General features: G+C 37.3%; 1 protein-coding gene and 1 long non-coding RNA gene across 3 annotated transcripts; one reads left to right on the forward strand and one right to left on the reverse strand.

Annotated features, from left to right (window-relative positions):
- On the forward strand, positions 1 to 19,730 carry LOC121654407 (leucine--tRNA ligase, cytoplasmic). 2 transcript variants are annotated; one of them, XM_042008534.1, is made up of 32 exons: positions 1 to 148; positions 451 to 572; positions 1,049 to 1,136; positions 1,724 to 1,804; positions 2,179 to 2,316; positions 3,075 to 3,236; positions 3,316 to 3,428; positions 3,600 to 3,663; positions 3,988 to 4,076; positions 4,273 to 4,498; positions 4,723 to 4,810; positions 5,884 to 5,960; positions 6,180 to 6,233; positions 6,363 to 6,503; positions 6,973 to 7,050; positions 7,222 to 7,307; positions 7,430 to 7,495; positions 7,763 to 7,845; positions 9,989 to 10,127; positions 10,534 to 10,746; positions 11,452 to 11,509; positions 12,046 to 12,109; positions 12,717 to 12,900; positions 13,219 to 13,309; positions 13,873 to 14,013; positions 14,693 to 14,833; positions 16,074 to 16,184; positions 16,367 to 16,477; positions 17,422 to 17,526; positions 18,549 to 18,644; positions 18,922 to 19,054; positions 19,458 to 19,730. In XM_042008534.1, the coding sequence occupies exons 1-32, from the start codon at positions 143 to 145 to the stop codon at positions 19,661 to 19,663; spliced, it is 3,555 nt and encodes a 1,184-aa protein (XP_041864468.1). In that variant the 5' UTR covers positions 1 to 142; the 3' UTR covers positions 19,664 to 19,730. The 2 variants fall into 2 exon arrangements, with proteins under 2 accessions (XP_041864468.1, XP_041864469.1); XM_042008535.1 differs by lacking the exons at positions 1 to 148; positions 451 to 572; positions 1,049 to 1,136; positions 1,724 to 1,804 and having other exon boundaries at positions 2,182 to 2,315; positions 3,073 to 3,236.
- A 244-nt stretch (positions 19,731 to 19,974) lies between these two features.
- LOC121654408 lies at positions 19,975 to 20,135 on the reverse strand. Its single transcript, XR_006012949.1, has 2 exons — positions 20,060 to 20,135; positions 19,975 to 20,023 (listed from the first exon to the last, which is right to left on the reverse strand). It is a non-coding gene; the product is annotated as an uncharacterized LOC121654408 (long non-coding RNA).
- Between the last annotated feature and the right edge of the window lie 1,667 nt (positions 20,136 to 21,802).

Here is a 21,802-nt window from a genome sequence, read left to right on the forward strand (position 1 = left end):
ACCCCGCGACAAGCTGATCGTGTGTGTCATCATCCATGCACCGGTGGCGTGGGTTTCTCATGTCAAACTGGAAACTATTTCTGCCCTCTCCTTTCTTTAACCAACAGAATAACAAATAGCTGCTTATTTTTTTTTCCTCAAAATGACGGTAGGTTAATTTCTTACGTGCCCTCAGTTCTGAATGGTTAATATTACTTTAGAGCAAATGGTTACGGTCTATCTCAATACATGAACTCATTGTAGCTGTTAGCAAAGTTAGCTAACATGAGCTGTCGAACCAACTGCAGAAAAGACCGTAAAAATTATAACATAAATGTAAACTATATTATTCTTATTATTATTTTTACCTCTTATTAAAATGAATCAATTCGTATCATATTTTCTTGCATCTGTCATTGTACAGACTTTCCTACAGTAAACTTTTATTCCCCGTTTAATATTGTATTAAAGGAACGGAAAGGAACAGCAAAGTTGGACTATCTAAGAAAGATTGAATTAGAAATCCAGGAGAAATGGGATCAGGAGAAAGCATTTGAGAGTGACGCACCAACAACGGTCGGAGAAAGTATGAAGTGAGTATTTGTCCTGTCACACTGAAGCATTTCTGGTCCTGAAGTGTCTAAGGCTATCTAGAAACTTGTTCATTGCCACATTTAATGTACATTTATGTTTTACTTGCCTCCGACCCAAGTCATCATTATAAATGAGAACTGGTTCTCAATTGACTTTCCTAGTTAAGTAAAGGTTCAATAAAATAAATAAATAGAAAATATGCAGAAACCGTTTTACATATTATTGCTCTTGTTACTGAAGCACAGCAGCTGCTGCAGGTGTTGATCATATTGTAAAGGATATGTAGTTACTTTTTTCCATTGCAAGTGACCTTGAAGCTTAGAGTAGTCAATATACATAGGATTAATCGTATTAATGGGCACTGCCATTTTCCCCATTAACTGCATTATGATGGGAAAGATACACTAGGCATTATACCTTCATGGTCTGTAACTTAAGTGTTTTTTTTCTTTTTTGCCTCCCCCCCTTCTTGCAGCAAAAACAAGTACTTTGTCACCTTTCCTTATCCTTACATGAATGGTCGATTGCATCTTGGCCACACATTCAGTTTGTCAAAGTGTGAGGTAAGTTTGCATACAGAAGCAGACAGAGTTGAACTGTGATGAATTAAATTGCCTTGATTCATTTATTATTTTACATAAAATGAACAAATACATAAATAGGTAATTTAAAAAAACATGGTTCACTCACTTGATTATACAAAAAGTTATGTTTAAAATTAAGTATGTATGTCAGTAAAAAGAAGAACAAAAATCTAATGGTTCACATACTAAAAAATACACATATTTACACAATGTGACAAAATTAGATTTAAAAAGATTAGTTCTAAATGGGAACTTTACAAAAAAAATCCCATGGCAATAACATAATATTTCTTCTAAAGCTGAAGTCAACATAAGATATTGGAGAAAATTCCATATCACAGATTTCTTTACAGTTAACCAAAGTATAAGTTTAAATGGGCAACAGGCCTGAGTATGTCGTTATTATAAATAAAACTATATATACAGTTTGATATACAGAGAATACCTGACTGGAAAAACTGCTGGAAAGATTTATTTACCTGTCCTCAGCAGTGCTCAATAAATTGATACTCAGATCTTATTCTCAGTTTCCTCTTAGCTTCCCCTGTTCTTCTCTTTTCTCGCAGTTTGCTGTTGGTTACCAGTCTCTGAAAGGGAAGAAATGCCTCTTTCCATTTGGGCTGCATTGCACAGGAATGCCAATCAAGGTTGGTGTCCTCTTGTTTTTCCCCTCTTGATTAGTTTGGTTGTTTTTAATCCCAGTTACATTACTGCATTGTGTATTTGTTTTGACTTCTAGGTAGTGACTGCTTTCAAGTAGGCTAGTTTCAGATTATCCTTTCTCAGATCTACAATCTGACAGACATGTAGATTTATTTTTATTTATCTTTTTTATTAAAAACTCAGTATATCAGCACTGTAATTTATTTATTGCCATTCACAAGCAAAGTAGTACCCTGCACTAAAATTAGACTTAATTAGCAATGGTAGCTGTCTCTGCCTCTTATTCAGTCTTAAACATCCTCACACACAGCGCCTTGTCTGTTCTCGTAAATTAATAAATCCATCTTGCCTCCACCAGGCCTGTGCAGACAAGTTGAAGAGAGAGATGGAGCTGTACGGAAACCCTCCACAGTTTCCAGAAGACGAGGAGGAAGAGAAGGAAAAGCCAAAGGCATCTGAGGAAATCATCATCAAGGATAAAGCAAAGGGAAAAAAGGCAAGAATCTGAGAGATTAGATAAGATTTCCAAACTGAATTTAGTATTGTGTGTTTTTATATATGTATTTATTTTAATTTATTAACATTTAAGCCCATGTTTTTAGTAATGATTTTTTTACATTCTCCTGTAAAATAAACTGAAATTTGGATTTCATAGGTTAAATTATGAGTTATATCATTTATTTATTTTTTATTTAAAGTTAAAGTGAAAAGTGTTGAGTGGTGTCTGCTATGTAATTTCTTTCTTATTTGCCTCCACATATGGGAGACAGTGCTTCATTTGTATTTTGGTTTTCCATTGTTTTTGTGTTTGGCAATAAATAAACTCCAAGTTGTTTTTTTTTTTTTTCTATTAAATTCTTTAGTTCTTTTTAGTCTGTTTTAATTCTTCTAATTTTCATCTCTGTTATTATTTTTAATATGTTTTCATTCTCCTATTTAACGTTTAATTTGCACCTTGCAGTAAGGATTTTGATGTTTTATGTACGTTTTATTTTGACTTTTCCTGAAAAGTACTATACAAATAAACCTGCCTTGTCCAAAGTTAATGTATATTATCTTTACATCTACGTAACAGAATTGTATGTGTATGTAAAAGCTAAAGACAGTGTCATATATTAAGAAGTAAACATAAATTAAAAAAATGATCAAATTTAACTTTTAAATAGCAAGCTATCATTACCAAACTCAGGATCATATGACCATCTTTGTTCATTTCATTTACTTTATATTAACCCTCCTGTTTTTCTCTGTTAGAGCAAAGCAGTGGCCAAATCTGGATCCTCTACTTTCCAGTGGGACATCATGAGGTCTTTGGGTCTGAATGACCAAGAGATTGTCAAGTTTGCTAACGCTGAACACTGGCTGGAGTATTTCCCTCCTCTGGCAATCAAAGATCTCAAACAGATGGGAGTCAAGGTGATTACTATATTACTAAAACTTTCACACTCAGAAGTCAGTTGTGCTTAAATGCTAATGTTATGATATCCCCTCATAGGTGGACTGGAGGCGGTCTTTCATCACCACAGATGTGAACCCTTTCTACGACTCCTTCGTCAGGTGGCAGTTTGTTACACTGAAAGAGAGAAAAAAGATCAAATTTGGCAAAAGGTGAGTTTTTCCACAGTTTTTAATGTCATTTCTTGTTATCAGGAACAATTAGTGTAGAGGCTATGAATAAAGTTGTTGGACGATAAATGAATTTTCCAGTTGACTTCCGGTTCAGGCAGTAGATTTCTGCCTTTCTGTGGTGTGATGTGGCTGTTCTGGACTCCTGTGCAGGTACACCATCTACTCTCCCAAGGATGGGCAGCCATGCATGGACCATGACAGGCAAACTGGAGAGGTATTTTTTTTATTATCAATTCTACAAACTTAGAATTCTTAAATGATTTTTATAATTAATCATCAGCCAATTTAGAGTCACAGACAGCTTTTTAAATTTTTCTTCTTTATTATCCTACCGATTTATCTCTGCCTCTAATTTCCTCCTGAACAAGTGAAAATAATTTGTGTCCCATGTGATTTTTGATTCACTAGTGGTTTTTATTTAGTTTCTCCTTTTTCACATGTAAAATTTAAACAAGTGCTGCTGGTTAATTTAAACATTGTTTATTAATGAGCTGCACTTAGTTGATTTTTCTTCTACTGAGTGTGTACTATTTTACAGGGAGTTGGACCACAGGAGTATACTCTCATTAAGATGAAGATAGTTGAACCATACACAGCAAAATTCAAATCTAAAGTCTTCTATAGCAGGTAACAAGTCACAAACACACTAAACACTCTTCTACCTGTAACCTTTCCTGGATGAATACTGTTACTTGTGAGGTGTTTTGAATCAAAGGGGATTGTTGAGAATTGACTCTGAAGTAAAAACTCTCCAAATCTTGATAAATACTACCACCTCAGTGGGCCAAACATCTATTTCTCATGCTCTCTGTCTTCCCCACAGCGGCATGAAGGGCAAAAACATCTTCCTTGTGGCTGCCACTCTGAGACCAGAAACCATGTTTGGTCAGACCAACTGCTGGGTGAGACCCGACATGAAGTATGTCGCTTTTGAAACAGCCAGTGGAGACATCTTCATCTCCACTAGCAGGTCTGCCAGGAACATGTCTTTCCAGGGCTTCACTAAGGAAAACGGAGTGGTGCCAGTTGTGATGGAAATCTTGGGACAGGTACTTTTGCTTACTTGTTGCTCCCAATTACAGCAAATAAATTATCATAGTAATTCATTTGTTAAAGTTTTGAATTTCACATTGAAATGCAAATACTTTTTAATAGATTAAAAATTCATTGTGGTTACTGTTACTTGTCCGAAACTCTTTATATTCTTTTGATGAGGAATGAGCTTCTGTCTTTTAGTGTAAATTAAATCAGACTTTTCTCTCTGTCTATTAAGGATATCCTTGGCTGTGCGTTGAGTGCTCCTCTAACCTCCTACAAGATCATTTATGCCCTGCCAATGCTCACCATCAAGGAAGACAAAGGTACAAGTCCAGAGCCGTGTTTCGAGAAGTTACAGTACATTTCTTCAAGACATGTATTTGTCTTCTAACCAGTGTCAGTCACAGCAGCAAGAGTCTTGGGAGATTTTCACCCTTCACTTCTGAAAAGATCCACAAACACTTGAAATGTTTTCATTATCATTTATTCATATTACCTCGCTAGTCGTTACAGAGGTGGGCGTGGGTCTGGAGAACCTGGGTTCGAGTCCCCAGTGTGCAAACAGAGGTGACCCACTGTAGGCTCTTGAGCAAGGCCCTTAACCCAACTCAGCTGGTCCCCGGGTACCAGAACATTGCAGCCCATTGCTCTCTGGTGAATCCTGATTGGCTGAATTTCCCAATTGGGATTAATACTACTACTACTACTACTACTACTACTATTATTAATAATAATAATAGTAATAGTAGTAGTAAAAATAATAATAATAATGGTAGTAGTAGTTGTTATTGTTATTAATATTATTGTTATTATCTGAGCACAGAATCTGCATTGACCTTTATCCCTTATTCTGCAAGGTCTTTTGCTATGTTTTAACAGAAGTGGATGGGAAAAATTTGGGATCTAAAATAGCAGGTCAAGATAGAATTCAGAAGTATTTAACTGCGATTTCAAAGGGTGACAATAATTTTATTTTTTTTTAAATTCCTTTAAAGTAGAACCGACACAACATGGAGTTTTTCTGTTTGAAGTATCATCTATTTTTCTGGATTCTCTTCTTGCTGAGAGGTGCTGTTTGTATCTTAGTTTTCATGTGTCCTCATGAAGAACTTTTCTAAATAGTCATATTTAAAATTTCTGAATCCCTGAACTGAAATGTCAGAATGTCATTAGTATAAAAAATGAATTTATTCTGTTCAGCATGTCATCCTGTTTCTAAAGGTTATGAAGTGTAACGAGAAACAGTAACTCAGATCACGTTAATTTGGATTTCCTGTTTCACAGAAAGTTGCTCCAGTGTTGCTAATGAAATGTGGCACCATATGTTATTTATTAGCTGAGAATGTAAAAAAAAACAGTATTGTTTAATTGATCATGTGGTCTGTGCTTTCTTCAGGTACTGGTGTTGTTACCAGTGTGCCATCTGATGCTCCTGATGACATTGCTGCTCTAAGGGACATTAAGAAGAAGCAGGTAATGTGACACACATGTAAATTATCATCTCCTTTTTGACTTTAAGCAAGCCTTTGAGCATAATTTGTTGGTCATTATTTTTTATTGTGTCTGCTGTGCTATTAAACTGAGCAAACCATCCTCTTCTTTTGAAGGCAAAAACTTTAAGACACATTTTTAAAAATCACTCTGCATTTGGTGAGTTTATTAAGATCCTAATAATTCTTGCTTTTTCTAAAGGCTCTACGAGAAAAGTATGGAATTGAGGACAAGATGGTGTTGCCTTTTGAGCCGGTGAGTGACTGTTGTAAAACTCAGCTCGATTTCATTTGCACTGAACTCACTAGTTTAGTTGCAGCTGCTCAGCGCTCCATTATTTGTGTTTTTTTTTTTTTTTTTTAAATTTATGTATGCACGTTCCAGGTCCCTATCATCGAGATCCCAGGATACGGGAACCTTTCTGCGCCTCTGGTGTGTGATGAGCTGAAGATCCAGAGCCAGAATGACAAGGAGAAACTGGCTGAGGCCAAAGAGAAAGTCTACCTGAAGGGATTTTATGAAGGGGTGAGTGATTTTACTTTCTGAATGCGGACAACTTTATGATTTGACCTGAAGTTTGAAGCTTGAAAATCAGGTAAACGCTAAAGGCCAAGCTGAATTGTTCATTCTGGCTCCAGGCTATGTGTTGCCCTCAGGTTTTTTTTTCTTTATTCTTTGTCCAATTCTTAAAAAAACATGTGTGCAAGCTGAAAAGTATCCACAATTTACTCACCGATCAGGCTTGAATTCGGTATAATTTTTCGATTTATTTGATTTGATTTTATTACTCTCCTAGCATCACATCACAACAGTTACAGGAAGACTTGTTAAATAGCTGTCAGCACATTATTGTGTACGTTGAGCGTGTGTCTTCTGTGTCTTTCCTTTCGGTGAATTGATAAAATCCTGTCTTGCTTGTTTTGAATTAATATTATAGTTTGGTGAAAAAAAATGCATCATTGTAAATGTTATTGTGAATAAATTTCTTTTTCAGATCATGCTTGTTGATGGCTACAAGGGGCAAAAGGTCCAAGATGTGAAGAAACCGATCCAGAAGATGATGGTTGAGAGGGTTAGACGTTTCTGTTGTAACTAATTCAATGTAAAGGTTTCAGATTTACCTTGTTAAGTTTGGCCTTGTAAAATGCGTTCACTGTCGCAGTTATCACGCAAAGTTTGATTAAAACTTATAGATTTATATTCAGTGATTTTATCTATTTTCGCTTCTGTTAATCTGTCACAGGGGGAGGCCATGATCTACATGGAGCCAGAAAAACAGGTCATGTCACGATCAGCTGATGAGTGTGTGGTTGCTCTCTGCGACCAATGGTGAGTGCTTCAAGAATGTTTGTGCTGTAAAATCTGTAAGACCTGTTTTCATTAGTACTTGTTATTTAATGGTAATGTTTTAATGGTGAATTTTAAGGAAAGATTACTTGTGTGTCTGACAGGTATTTGGACTATGGAGATGCTGAGTGGAAGCAACAGGCCAATGAAGCCCTCAAGTCTTTGGAAACGTAAGAGGTTAACTTCTGCATGGAATTTCCTTTTTGCTTTTGCAGCATGTGTGCCTTCTGCTTATGTTGGCAGACTTGAAAAGTTGGAAGTAGCAGTAATGGAGCCATGGTTAAATTCTCCACAGCTGAACGCACATGTCACATTCAACATTAACACAGATAAACTGTAATACGCTAAAAACTTTAAGCAGTTTCATATATTTTTAGATAAATCAGATTATTCTGGTATACAGTGTTGTTAAAATGCTGCCTTTTCCAAAATACCAGCTTTTGTGAAGAGACTCGGAAAAACTTTGAGGCCACTTTGGACTGGCTACAGGAACATGCCTGCTCTCGGACATATGGTCTCGGTAAGTGTTTTCCTCTACAGTGAGTGTATGCACTGCAAGATTTATTAAGCATACTTGAGATGGATGACTAATAAAATGTTGATACTGTTTTAGATTTAATTAATTGAAATGTACCTTGAATTTCTTCAAGTTGTGTTTGGGTGCTGCTTTTTGTCTGTAGATGGAGACAGAGGACTGACAATAAAGAACCTAGCATCATTCTTTAGATGGATTTAGATCCAAGGCCAGCTGGCATGCATGACAGCCAAGGCTGTAAAGTCTAGACTCTTTGTTGGTTTGACTGTAGAAACCTGTTTACGTATTTTTAGAATATGAAGTCTGACCAAACAGAATACCAAACAGTCTGATAGACTGTTCAGCATCTCTGGGAGCTTTTCAGCAGATACTTTTGTGCTTGTGAAGCCAAAAGTGAATTTATGTTTTCAAGGTTTTCCTCAACAAACGCTGTTCACACACATGAATGTTTTTAAACCTATTTTAAACAGAAATATCTGTTTTATATATCAAGAATATGTCCCAGTCTAGATGTGTACCTCTTAAATAAGGAAAAAAAAAAAAATAAATTAGCGTATTTGTGATCTGTCGACTGCTCTTTAGGTCTTACATTGATTTTATAAAAATGTCACATTTTATGTTTGTATATATGATTAATGCATTCAACTGTGGTCAATATTAATTATTGCTAAAGTATGAGCATTTAACTCCGTTTCAAATTGGGGACAAAAAATTAAACCTCAAACGTGAGCTCAGAGGATGTGAAGCTAATTGATGAGCGAGGTTTTCATAAGTTCTTGTTGCTAAGAATTATGGAAGTGTATTGCATTCACTTGGACAAAAACACTGTTTTTCTGAATTAAGATAAATTTACAGAAAATAAACTTCTGAATTTTTCTGAATTAGAGATTTTTTAATCATTTTATGATTGACATGAATAATTAATTAAAATAATTCATGAATAATGAATAATTATTATACAAGATAATGTGGCCGCTTGTCGGCATTATTAATGAATTATTATTGAATTAAGGCAGATATAATAATAATAATAATAATAATAATAATACATTTTATTTGTTGGCGCCTTTCTAGATAAATAAACTCATCTTGTCTCATTACAAGCACTGTAAACTGGAAAGTCCCTGTTTAAATTTTTAAAAACACATTCACTGTGTTTGGATAAGCTTAATGCTCAACATTCAACTCCCACATTTGCATAAATTTTTTTGGAAATATCCTTTTTTGATGATGGCTGGCAGGGATCAGCATCTCCGGTCCTTGAGGCTGCTGTTCTGCAGGATTTAGGTCCCTGCTGCAGCATACCTGATTCAAATAAAATCATTCTCTAACAGCTTGTTGTGTGTTGTAGCAGGAAAACATCCAATACCTGCACCGGCCCTGTTCCAGCTTGTTCTTCCATCTCAGCTGCACTCTACAGGGAACCAGTAATTTCAGCAAACATTTTCGTTGTCAATAAGTAGCCTGAATGCAGTGACCAACTGATCCTGGAGAAACATGGCAACGCTAACAGACCGGACTGGGTCTGTCTGAGCAACCATCAAGTCCTCAGGTGTTGCAAAGTCAACAAACTATTAACAATCCCATCTACGTAACTTGGAAACGAGAGAATCTCCCAGTGTGTCAAACTGAAAGAAACTCTACAACTCGGAGGAGACGGAAGTTTCTTTTGTTTAGCAGTAGCCTGTTACTGACAAGCAAGAACACATTATCTTGTAAAATTAATATATTTTTTTCTTTAAATGATCCTGTTAACGCTGAACAACAGATTTTTTTCCAAATGAATGCAATACGCTTCAGTTTAATATATTTTGAGAAAGTGGCAAAAAGTTTAGGTTGCGGTGAAACAGTATCTTTCAAGCTGCCCAACCTACAGTAGTTTGACTTTAAGATTTACATGTTTTGTTTATTTACAAAGAATTACTCATTGAAGCCGGGGCTTTAATCCTCTGCCTCAGTGTTTGTCTTGGCATCCACATATAACCGGTTTGACAAATTCAACAAAAAACATTGTTTCTGTACAGAGGATTATTGTTTGTTTATCGTTTGCTTTCTCTTTCATGGTTGCATGTGTGCCTCTGTTTGTATGTGCGTGTCTGCATGGGTGCCCGTCCCTTGGTTACCATAGGAACACGGCTGCCTTGGGATGAACAGTGGCTGATTGAGTCGCTATCGGACTCTACAATCTACATGGCTTACTACACTGTAGCGCACCTCCTCCAGGGAGGTGTGCTCAATGGACAGGGAAAGTCGCCACTGGGCATCAAGTATGTATGCAGCACACAAACACACATGTGCATGTTACCACACAAGAATAAACAAGTGTTAAACCCAAACCGATGCTTCTCTTTTTACTATCTATCTTTTTATCCCTTCTCATTTTATCTCCAAGAAGCGAGACGTGAGATTCCACTGAGAGAGAATATATACTCTCTGTAATAAGTCTGTTTGAGTCTTTGTATTCATCCATGGTGTAATCATAGCACTTTCTGGTCTCCTCAAAGCTCCTTCTTAGGCAGAAAAGTAGGAAACTTATTGGATTATATAAAACTTCTATGCACACTATGCATTTAAGTGGTTCTTCTCACTTCACTTGAATTGAGTACACCCATCTGTCTAACCTTGACCATTCTTCCATTCTCAATGCAACCCCCCCGTCTCCCGCTTCCACAGGCCCGAGCAGATGACAAGAGAGGTGTGGGACTTTATCTTCTTCAAGACATCTCCCTTTCCCAAGACAGACATTCCTAAAGAACATCTACAGAGGCTGAGGAGGGAGTTTGAGTACTGGTACCCTGTGGACGTCCGTGTGTCTGGCAAAGATTTGATTCCTAACCACTTATCCTACTACCTGTACAACCATGTGGCTATGTGGCCCAAAGACAAGTGAGTTTTCCCCATTTGACTGGCCAGTAAGGCAAGGCAAATTTATTTGTATAGCACATTTCATGTATAAGACAAGACAGTATAGAAAAGTATTTAAATTTTGCAAGTATAAGATAAAAGGTGGTTATTTAGTAGTTTTTGGTTTGAACCAGAAACCTTTGGTGGTGCTTTTGTGGCATGGTTATAACTGCTTGGCACCTTAGAGGGAAGGGTAATTTCAAACAAACCAAAAATTGTTTCACCTTCATCCTGTGATGAGATGTCTTTCCTGTTGGGAATGATCTCTTTCAGGATTTTCAGGTCATTCATGGGACACAAGGAATCATTGTATGGCTTAAAATTAGGTTAATTATTTACTAAGACCTTTATAATCACTCAGTTTGTCACCTGTGTACGACTGCATCTTCCACCACCATCATCAAGATGCCAAATAAGGCGAAATATTTTTTGGAATAACACAGCTCAGTCTCACCTGTAAATATTCACAAACTTGTAAGCCAGTACAGGAGAACCTGAGCTCATCGCAGGTCTGGTCTCACTGAGAGATTTTAGGCTGTTCTGATTTCCTTTTACCATGTCTCCCACTTGTGGCACATCATTCATCGTGTTATAAAACGTCATCATAGAATGATAACAATCTATAACGTGTTGCCATAGCAATGTGATACCAGTAGCCCTAATAATAAAAGGTTCCTTTATCTGCAGTGGGAAGTGGCCACAAGCAGCACGAGCCAATGGACACCTGCTCCTTAACTCTGAAAAGGTATGTGTAGTGTTTATTTACAATATGTCACCATAATATTTAATTAAGAAAAAAATAAGATAAAAACTAACTATGGTTATTTCTTTATAATTGTAGTTATTTAAATTAAGAGAAATTTGTCAAAATGGTGGGAGAGAGTTTTTTTTTTTTTTAACAGCCTCAATTTGATAGTAGCAGCAACTTTTATTATTTAATAATTTTAAAAAACTTTGTTTCAGCATTTGATGTGTTGCATTAACCTATTTTAATTGGAATAAAAGATTTAAATAGTTTGTAAACTACTCAGTTTTGTTTTTATTTTCATTTGTTGTTATAATTTTTGCACAAATATTAAATGTTACATGAATTTATTTTGCAATAAATGTTTTTAAAGGTAATTCTCCACTGGCAGTAATAATGAATGTTGTCAGACACCATATGCCGTTCATTTGTCATTTTCAGCTGAGAGATCAAATATGTAGGATTATTGCATCATAACAGAAGATTCTGGCTGCTAACATCTGCTTTGTTTTTCCTGTAACTCACCAATTCACCAGATGTCCAAATCAACAGGAAACTTCCTCACGCTCAGCCAAGCCATTGACAAGTTTTCAGCAGATGGTTTGTTTATATATAAATACATCTACATCCTATTGTTAGCATTTTCCTACTCCCCTCTATTATGATTATTTTTAATTAATTATTGTTGAGGTCTTAAATTGAAACTTGGGTGGAAAAACATGTTGGTTCGAACTCTCACCCACCTATAGTTTTGATTTTAAGCTTTTGCCTGAATAGCATGTAGATGAACCCTCACTGGATGTACATAAAGATTATTTCAGCCATCTCGCATGTGTGTTTTTTTTTTCTTCTTTTTTTTTGTAGTTGTTTAAACTTTGTTTTTGTTTTTTTAATCAAACTGGACACTAGATGGGCAAACCCTTTGTGACTCTATAGCCTGAGCTGCCCTGCTGTGAGAGTTAAAGGATTCATGTTCCTATAACAGATGGATGGAGTTTAACGTCTCTTGAGTGATGTGTTTATGGACTGTAGAATATTTTATAAACTAAGTTTCAGCTGTTAAAGTACTTTGCATAAGACTCCTGAAAGACCCAAACTGGTGGATATTTAGATGCTATATATTATAATATCTATTATAAATGCACTGAACAATGCTAAGTTTCTCTTGCATTATTTTTCACCTGTTCTGTTCATTCTCTACTCACAGGTATGCGTCTGGCTCTAGCTGATGCTGGGGACACAGTGGAGGATGCCAATTTTGTTGAGACCATGGCTGATGCTGGCATCTTGCGCCTCTACACGTGGGTGGAGTGGGTAAAGGAGATGATTGCCAACCAGAACAACCTGAGGACGGGCCCTGCAGACACCTTCAACGATAGAGTCTTTGCCAGGTAAGTGGAGGAACAGAGGCAGAGCTGTCATAGGCTGAGTATTAAAGCTTAGAAAAGTGGTTATGGTTAAATTATTACAATGTTTAGTAAAAGTACAAAAGATTTTAGGTTGTCCAGAATTTTAGTTTTGAGAACTACACTACCTGTCAAAAGTTTAGACACAGTTACCCATTGAATATAAAAGTGTGTCCAAACTTTTGACCAGTGCTGTAAATATAACATTGCTAAACATCAGAATATGCATCTCTTTATTTACTGTGCTGACAAGCAAATGATTCACTGACTTTAGGGACTGAAAGATTTTTATGTCCTATCTAGTGAGATGAATGCAGGCATCTTAAAGACGGAGCAGCACTATGAGAGGATGATGTACAAAGAGGCTCTGAAGAGTGGCTTTTTCGAGTTTCAGGTACATGCAGTATTGTTTTAGAAAAGAGTACAGATTGTTTTCATAGCTTGACGAGGGTTCCTAAAGCTTTTTATGAGATTACAGTGGTATTTGTAAAAAGTGTAAACCCTTTGAAATGTGTGTAATTCTGCATGAATATGGTCCAAAATATTGCCCTGAAGTTAGAGACCAGATTGTGTTAACATGTGGCCATTTAATTTCTCAATATGAGTTATTTTGTTAAAGGATGACAGATTAGGCTGAATTAAAACATTCTGGTTTAACTTATGTTTGGAGAAAGAAAAGAGCTTTATCCCATACGTGAAACGTGAAGGTGGTAGAATCTTGGTCATGTCTGTTTGGCTCTGTCTGAGTTTGATTGAATGAAAATAAATATAGAGGAAAATGTCATTATGTGGGTTATGTACCACGACAATGACCAAGTACTCACAAGTTGTTCTATGTGTGATTGAAGAAAGGTAAAATTAGAAATTTGGAATGGATAAGTGAAATCCCCGACTTTAACAATATATATTAGCTGACTGATAGCAGTAGTTATTAAAACTGTATAAATGTGTTTTCAGGCTGCCAAAGACAAGTATCGTGAGCTGGCAATTGAAGGGATGCACAGAGATCTCGTCTTCCAGTTCATAGAGAGACAAACGCTGCTGCTGGCCCCCATCTGTCCACACCTGTGTGAATACACATGGGGTCTACTCGGCAAGGTAAGAGACGTATGGATTTAACATCATACAGTGTTGTTTCATGCTCTGATGAGGTTTAAATCTGACCTTGATCCTCTCCTCCTGCCAGTCTTTCATTTTTATCTCAGATGTATACTTTTATCTAAAACAGAAATGCAGCCAGAAGAAACATTTTAAGTTGCTGTATTCATTTACATTCAGGACTACACCTGGGATCAAGAAGCTTTAGCTTACAGGTTCACGTGGGTGTGCAGTTATGCTGGTCCCACTGCTCATTTACCTGTGTGAAATGGCTACTAACACATTTCCACTGTTAACATGCACGTCCACTGGGGGTCTGTCTTCACACTGAGCTTTTTTTTTTGTCTGCAGCATGAAATGAACACACACACACTGTTTACGCTTCCAGACGCACTGAGAGCCAAGAATATTTTAACACTCAAATTTATGAATATAAAGGAGTGCTGCTGTGCTCGAGATAGGTTTTCAGTTGTCGCTTAGCAACACAACTTTTTCCCCAAATCATGTGCTTAGTGCCCCTAGCTAAATATATACAATTGACACAAATTATGTAGTGGTTCTACTACTTAGTTTAGTTCAGAATATAAGGTGATTTTTAAATTCAGCAAAAAAAACCACCTTCACACCAAAACACATTTAAACTTCTAACTTTCCCTCCCTCCTCACTTCCTTCTGCTAGACGGGCTCTCTGATGAAAGCATCGTGGCCCTTGGCGGGGCCAGTTGATGAGATTCTGATTCGTTCCTCCCAGTACCTGATGGAAACCGCTCACGACCTCCGTTTGCGACTCAAAGCATACATGCTTCCCCCCAAAAACAAGGTAAAGTGCGAGTCTTAACTTTCCCGTATTTACCTCACAAGCGTAAAGTCTTTTTGGTTCTGAAAATGAAAATTATTTCAGAATTGGTTTCTTTTTTTTTAACAGTTTATATGAGATCCAGTGATTGAGCGTGTTCATTAGGCATAGTGAAAAGATTGAGGCCAGCAGTGTGTCTAAAGCATTTTTCTCTCAGGTGATTTTCAGCGGCTTGATGGTGACTGGATGGAGAAATATTAAAACTAGAATAAAAGCTTGAATAAACAGACTTCAGCAGTAAAAGTAGAGTTTCAGTGTAGCAGCCATTTATCATATGAACAAAGGATAATGTAGTGAATAATTTACTTAGTCTGAGATTACCAAATGTGTATTTTAGGAATTTTGAAGGGGTCTAAAAGATCTTTACATGTGTCCACATCAATAATCTGACTTGCAGCACTTGTGGATTGTTAATGTCGTCCCCTTGTGACTCCCAACAGCCTTCTGTATCCTTTCAGATACACTTGAAGACTTAAATCTGTGTTGTGTTAACAGCAGGAAAGTTACTCCATTGTTTAGCTGTTCAATACATGGCTGTTGTAGCTGAAGGGAAAAGCAAAACAAGTATTGACAAGAGTTAAGACAGGCGGTATCGTAGCCTTCCAGGCCGGTGTTATCGATTTGCTGCAAATGTTTTGTTGCCATGGAAATGAACTGCAAGGATAGTGGGAAAAGAGCAGAAAAAGAAAGACGGAATGATATCTTTTGTGTTATTATTTACATGATCTATGTACAGAGTTAGCTTCATTTATTCAAGCTTTAATGGCAACTTCCCATTACTGAACAAAAAGAGCAATTACTGATCTTTTCAAAAGGAACAGCATGTGTTTTATAAAACAGCCCGGGCAACAAAATTTGTGTTATAAAATGTCTCCCCTACAACAACTAATACACATTTTCCTCTGGACAAAATAGCTGTTAAACATCTTTCATTTGATTTATATTTATTTTGTTAATTCTGTCCCCCATCAGGATTTATTTATGGAAACGTACATACAGTACAGACGGGGTGTAGACATGACCACCATCATGTAAATTAAACTGTCAGATCCCAAAGATCAAACTCTCAAACTAAAAAGAACAGGCATCTTTAATAATCAAGTTTACATTCCTCTGCGGCTACCTTGCCCAAAGTGCCTGATAAAATAAATAAATGATGCGTCTGAAGTCCTCCATGTCTGAAAGTGTTGCTTCCTCTCCACAGAAAGGTGACTCAAAGCCCCCTGCCAAGCCCTCCCATTGCACCATCTACGTGGCCAAGAACTACCCTCCATGGCAGCACAGCACCTTGTCGCTGCTCGGCAAGCACTACAAGGTGAAAAACAAACACATGATCTGATAATATTAAGTTAGCTCATTTATTTGTAAAGATACAGAAGGTCATCTATGCACCAAAAGACACTCTTCCACCCATTTTCACCATGTTGTTGCCCCGTACATTGTTCTACAGTTTCTTATCTTAACACTTTTTTTTCTTTTTCTTTTTTTTTTTACCAGAGTAACAACGGTGTCCTTCCTGACAACAAAGTCATAGCAAGTGAGTTGGGAGCCCTGCCAGAGCTGAAGAAATACATGAAGAGAGTCATGCCTTTTGTAGCCATGATCAAGGTAAATCTGGTGGAGGGGAACCATTTCCACCATTCTCTCTCTCTCTCTCTCTCTCTCTCTCTCTCTCTCTCTCTCTCTCGCTCTTTTTAAAAACCAATAATATGTTCTTTAACTTTTAATTGTGTTTTAGCATTGAGTTTAAAACTAGAGGACATTTCCCCTTCTTTCTTTTGTTTGCATTGTTTGATTTTAGTTTGTTGCCTAAGAGGGAGTTAACTCAGGAAGTCAATAAGTGTCTTTTGCTTGGATGGAGCTTTGATTATTTCAGTGTTTGCCTTGATAATTGGAATGAAACTGGAGTTTGCATCTTTAAAAGCTTTTTATTGCTCTTTGTCTTCAGTGTGTCTATTGATTAAAACAGTGTAAAACAGCTTTAGCAGTTGGCCTTTACCTCCTCCTCTTTGTATCTTCCTACACATGACATTATATTAAAATTGACAAAAATTATCAATTTATCATCACCACAGTTAGTTTTTCTGTTACGATGACCCGTATATCCGGTTTAATGAAAGTAGCTAGTAAATGATCAGAAACAAATTGCTTATTAAAATTTCAGAAGTCACGTCTCTCAGGAGCTGTGGGCTTTGTTCAGGTGATGCAGTTTCACTGCTTTGATCAAACTAAATTAACCTAATAAATAGTCATGATGAGCTTTGTGTTCATCTGGTTCGTCTTTGAAGCTGGTATTGCAGCTTTGTTTGATGAGATGTGATTTTAAACACCTTTCCCCCAAAAAGCCTTTTTTTTATTTCTTGGAGGCAACATCAACACATCAGTGCAGTCTGCATGTCATTTTGAAATAGTGCATTATAAGAAACGGTGCGATTCCTACGCCCTTTGGAGCAGTTAATTGTAACAATTAAACCCTGTTAATTTCTAATGAGATATCGTTATTTAGTAGTCTGAATTTTTAATGCTGAATCATTCTGGTTTATCTTCTTCAGGAGAACCTAGAAAAGAGTGGACCCAGAGTTTTGGATCTGGAGCTGGAGTTTGATGAGCGGGCAGTTCTTGTGGAGAACCTGGTGTACTTGACTAATTCTCTGGAGGTCTGTTGTGATCCACTATCCAATTAAGTTCAAATAAAATGTGTCTACTTCAAAAACAAATTTATAATGCTGATAAATAATAAGAACTGGCAAATCTCACATCTTACATCTTCTCTTGTCCAGCTTTTGTTTACCTCTTCGTGAATGTTGAACTGTAATATGTAGTTGCAGCGTTAAATTTCACTCAGAAATAAATCAGCTTTAAAGTTGAATTTCACCACTTCTGCTAGAGGAATTTGAGACGATTGTGAGCTAAGCTGTCAGTCAGAAAGCCCCTAAAAACATTTGTCTGCAGAGAAGCGTGGCCTTGTCATAACAAAACCCAAAGTCTGAAAGATACTTCAGGGAAATCACCACAGATTCAGACTTGGAAAGAAGAGCTTGATATGATGCACATCAAAGGAAAAGTTTGACTCTTTATTCCCCTGACAAGTTAACAGAAAAGAGCTGATGATAAAAAAATGTGCTACATTTTCAAGGATGGAAAAGGATATCTTACTTGCTTCATAGTCCAACTCTTGGATGACGGGTTCAGCCAGATGTTAGAACAGCAGTTAGATGGTTTTAGTAGCTTATGCTGCTTTGAAGGCTGGTTTCTAACAAAGCCATGGTGTTAGGACAGGTGGAGCAGCTTCAAAAGTCTTCTTGTACATGTTCAGAAATCCTTCTTTGTGTAATACCGGCATGAAAATACAGAACTTTTCTCTTTAGAAAACCAATCTCAGACACCAACATCTGCAAAGAAACAAACTGATCTTAAATTCTCTGAAAATATCCTTGATTAGTATTTTGCTGCCAGCTAGTACACGGTCCTTTTGTTTCTTCTTTCTGAAATACTGTCCAGAAGGATATGTGACGGTCTATAATAAATCCAGATGTTAAGTCTCAGCTGCCTGAGCTTGGTTAACACCACCAGGATGTGCTAGTATGCATGCCAAACACACAACACACCTGTATACACACTCTAGCGGATTATACTGCTCAGCTGGGCACAAATATTTTTCATCATTTCTCCATGACAGTTGGAGCAGATTGATGTCTTATTTGCATCTGAGGCTGATGACAAAGTGAAGGAGGACTGTTGCCCTGGGAAACCGTTCAGCGTTTTCAGATCTGAGGTAAACGCTTTGCATGTATTCACAGGAAATGTTGTAAATGAGCTCCTTACAATTATTGTCTTTCTTATTTTATGAATGTGTGCATACGGTTGCCATGTCAATCCCTTATTCAGTAGTATTTACACTACCAGTCAAAAGTTTAGACACACTTTCCAATTAAACCCAGTGGGTAAGTGTGTCTAAACTTTTGACTGGTAGTGTATGTCGGTGATGACCAGAATAATTGTTGCATTGTAAATTGTGTTGTGCTTTTAATTTGACATCTCTATCTCCCTAGCCTGGAGTCTGTGTGTCCCTGATCAACCCTCAACCGTCCAACGGGCTGTTTTCCACAAAGGTTGACATCAGACAGGGGGACAGCAGAGACATAATCATCCGTCGCCTAGCCAGAGTCAACAGACTCATTAAAGGTCAGTAAGATGCAGGAAGGAAGCTTCTCAGTGATAACAAATAGTGCCCTGCCGTCCCTGATGGGCTGCGTTTCAGCTACTTTTAACAAGCTGATTTGAAAAAAAAAAAACAAGGAAATGTTTAAAAGTAATAGCTTATATAAGATTAGTTAAAAAAAAATTACTCTATTTTCTTTGTAACCTGTCATCCCTTTCACTCTCCTGCCTTCTGCCCATGGCACTTTCTCTCATTTTCTTTTCATTCTCTCTGCCTCCTCTCTTAATTATTTTCTGTCATCACCCTTTTTTTTTATTTCTTCCCTCTGCTGTCTCACCTCCACCCTTCCCACTAAGCCTGTATTTTTGTCCCTCAAATTTTTCCTCCTCTTTTCACACCACTGACTGTCTGCTTCCACTCCACCAGATCTGTCCAGAGTGAAGCTGATGAGGTATGAGGACCCCATACTTGGGCCTCGCCGGGTGCCCGTCCTGGGACAGGAGGAACAAGGCAAGCTGCCCATCTCCAGCAAATCAGTGTTTAACATAAATCTGGAGGAGAAGAGGGTCACTCTGGCTGACAATGGCCTCACTGTGGACATTGGAGATACTCTGGTTTATCTGATCAATTAGAGAAGCAGTCGCTGTTGCCCAGAAGCCCATGATGTTACAGTCAGATTAATTTTTTTTTGACTCAAAACAACAGAGCACTGACATGTGGTTGCATAATATTCCTTCATTTAAACCTGCAGAGATCTGCTTACCTTTAGTGTTTATTCACCTTTTTTCAGGTCGCCCCTCTGATACAGTTTGGTATTTAAGGGCTCAATTCAAGAAATGATCAATATTCCAAAAGTTTTGACTCTTCACTTTTACCACTGTAGAACATAACACCTAAATCTGTGATCTCTGTGGAGTTTCAGCTTGTGGTCCATTGTTTCTGCTTTCTGTCATGATTCACATAATAAATCAGTGATTTTATGTGTAATTAATCTTTAGAGAAGATCTTTTGTCAAAGATATTGAGCACATGCCTGTTATGTTTGTCAGTGAGCCATTGCTTATTTTATCTTTTCACATTTCGGGACTGCTCCTGCATCCTCCTGATTGTCTGATGTTTTCATATAGATGGTAATATTTCTTTTGTGTTCTTTTATACATCAGAGGTGAAGCATATTTGTCCCTTAAGTCTTGTCAGCCTGTCAGACAGCTTTCTCGTTTTGTAGCTGTATGTCATGTATTTCTGGCTTTTCCAGAGAAATAAAAAACAATGAAAAATTAAGCTAAGCTGTGTCAGTTTTCTTTACTATAAAAACAGCCCAACTAGAAAGAACCTGAATCCTTAAATTCAATCAACTTATCTTGTAACAAGCAAAAAAAAAAATTTAGCTGTGCTAAATTGTGCCTCAAAACTAGACAGAAAATCCTAAATTCAAGTAGCTTATTACAGGCAATGAACACCTCTTAAATGAGAATTTCTGTCCATGTAATATGTAAAATATGAAGTAAAATGAGAATTTTTTTCAAACAAAATCTCTTGATTTAATTATTCCAAACTATTCTTTCAGTATTTTATTTTATATTTAGCTAATGCTGGCTAATTGCACATTTATGAAGGATCACTTTCTCCTTTCAAAAGAGCAAAGTTTTCAACCTCTGTCAGATTCAGAAGTCTGTTGATCCATAGATCAGATCCATTCTGTAGCAACTCAGCCATACTACAGTGGGACACTGTTGAGGCAAAAAAGTTACTCTGTCAAGGATTGAGGGGTCTGGTTCTGAAGTGAAAAGTGATTACAAGTTTATTGAACACAGAATTAGAATACAAAGAATAGAAAGAGTAGAACTGAATAGAAAGAATAGAATCTCAATTCCAGAGAGACTGCTCAGAGGTCTGACAGCACAGAGATCTGAACAGAATCTGATAAGAGACACACATGCAGCATCTTTTAAGCCGAATGATCACGTCGCAGCACATCATGTAAGATAAAAACAAAGAGACTATCTGTTCCTCACACAGGATTAGACACTTATTGAGCACATAAACAACCCCAGTGACATTAAGGCAGGATGCCCTGCTGGGTCATCCTGAGGCATCTGGCTGGTATCAGATAAGTCACACAGGTCAGAGTGAACTGTTCTAAAGAATGCATCCACTTTTACGATAGCAACAGGCTACTCAGTATTAAACACAATTACCAAGAACTTAAACAATCTGTTTACCCTGAGAGTGATCAGTAGACACAATATAGTAAAGGGAATAATATGAAATTTCCCCAACAACACCTTGACAACAGCACATTCATTTGGACTGGACTGTGGACTGGGGCCACCTACCTCTGTTCCAGGACCTCTGCACAATACTGCAGATTGACAGATGGTGATTACCAACAAGCTGCAGTTGTGTTGATTTGTGTCTCACCTGCTGCAGCTCCCTGAGCCACAGCTTCACCTTGGGAATAAACCATACACCACCATACTTACTGGGTATGCTCCTTCCCCTCCAGCTGGGCGATGACCCAGGGAGAAGGGATAACAAGCAGCAGAGGAGGAGTTTGACGTTTAAATGGAGAGAAGGATGGTTTACTGGTGGAAAGAGGCTTTACCAAATAAATGATCTTTGAGGGTGAAATTGATCATAAATATATTGTCTGCAGAATGCAACAGTGTCCGCTGGAGGTATAAGGACAATTAGTTGAATTGGAACATGACTTTGCTACCTAGATCAGCTAAAAAGATCAGTCATAAAATCAGCAGAAGTTGTTTGAGGAAT

Source organism: Melanotaenia boesemani, chromosome 15, assembly GCF_017639745.1.
Source record: "Melanotaenia boesemani isolate fMelBoe1 chromosome 15, fMelBoe1.pri, whole genome shotgun sequence".
NCBI lineage: Eukaryota > Metazoa > Chordata > Actinopteri > Atheriniformes > Melanotaeniidae > Melanotaenia > Melanotaenia boesemani.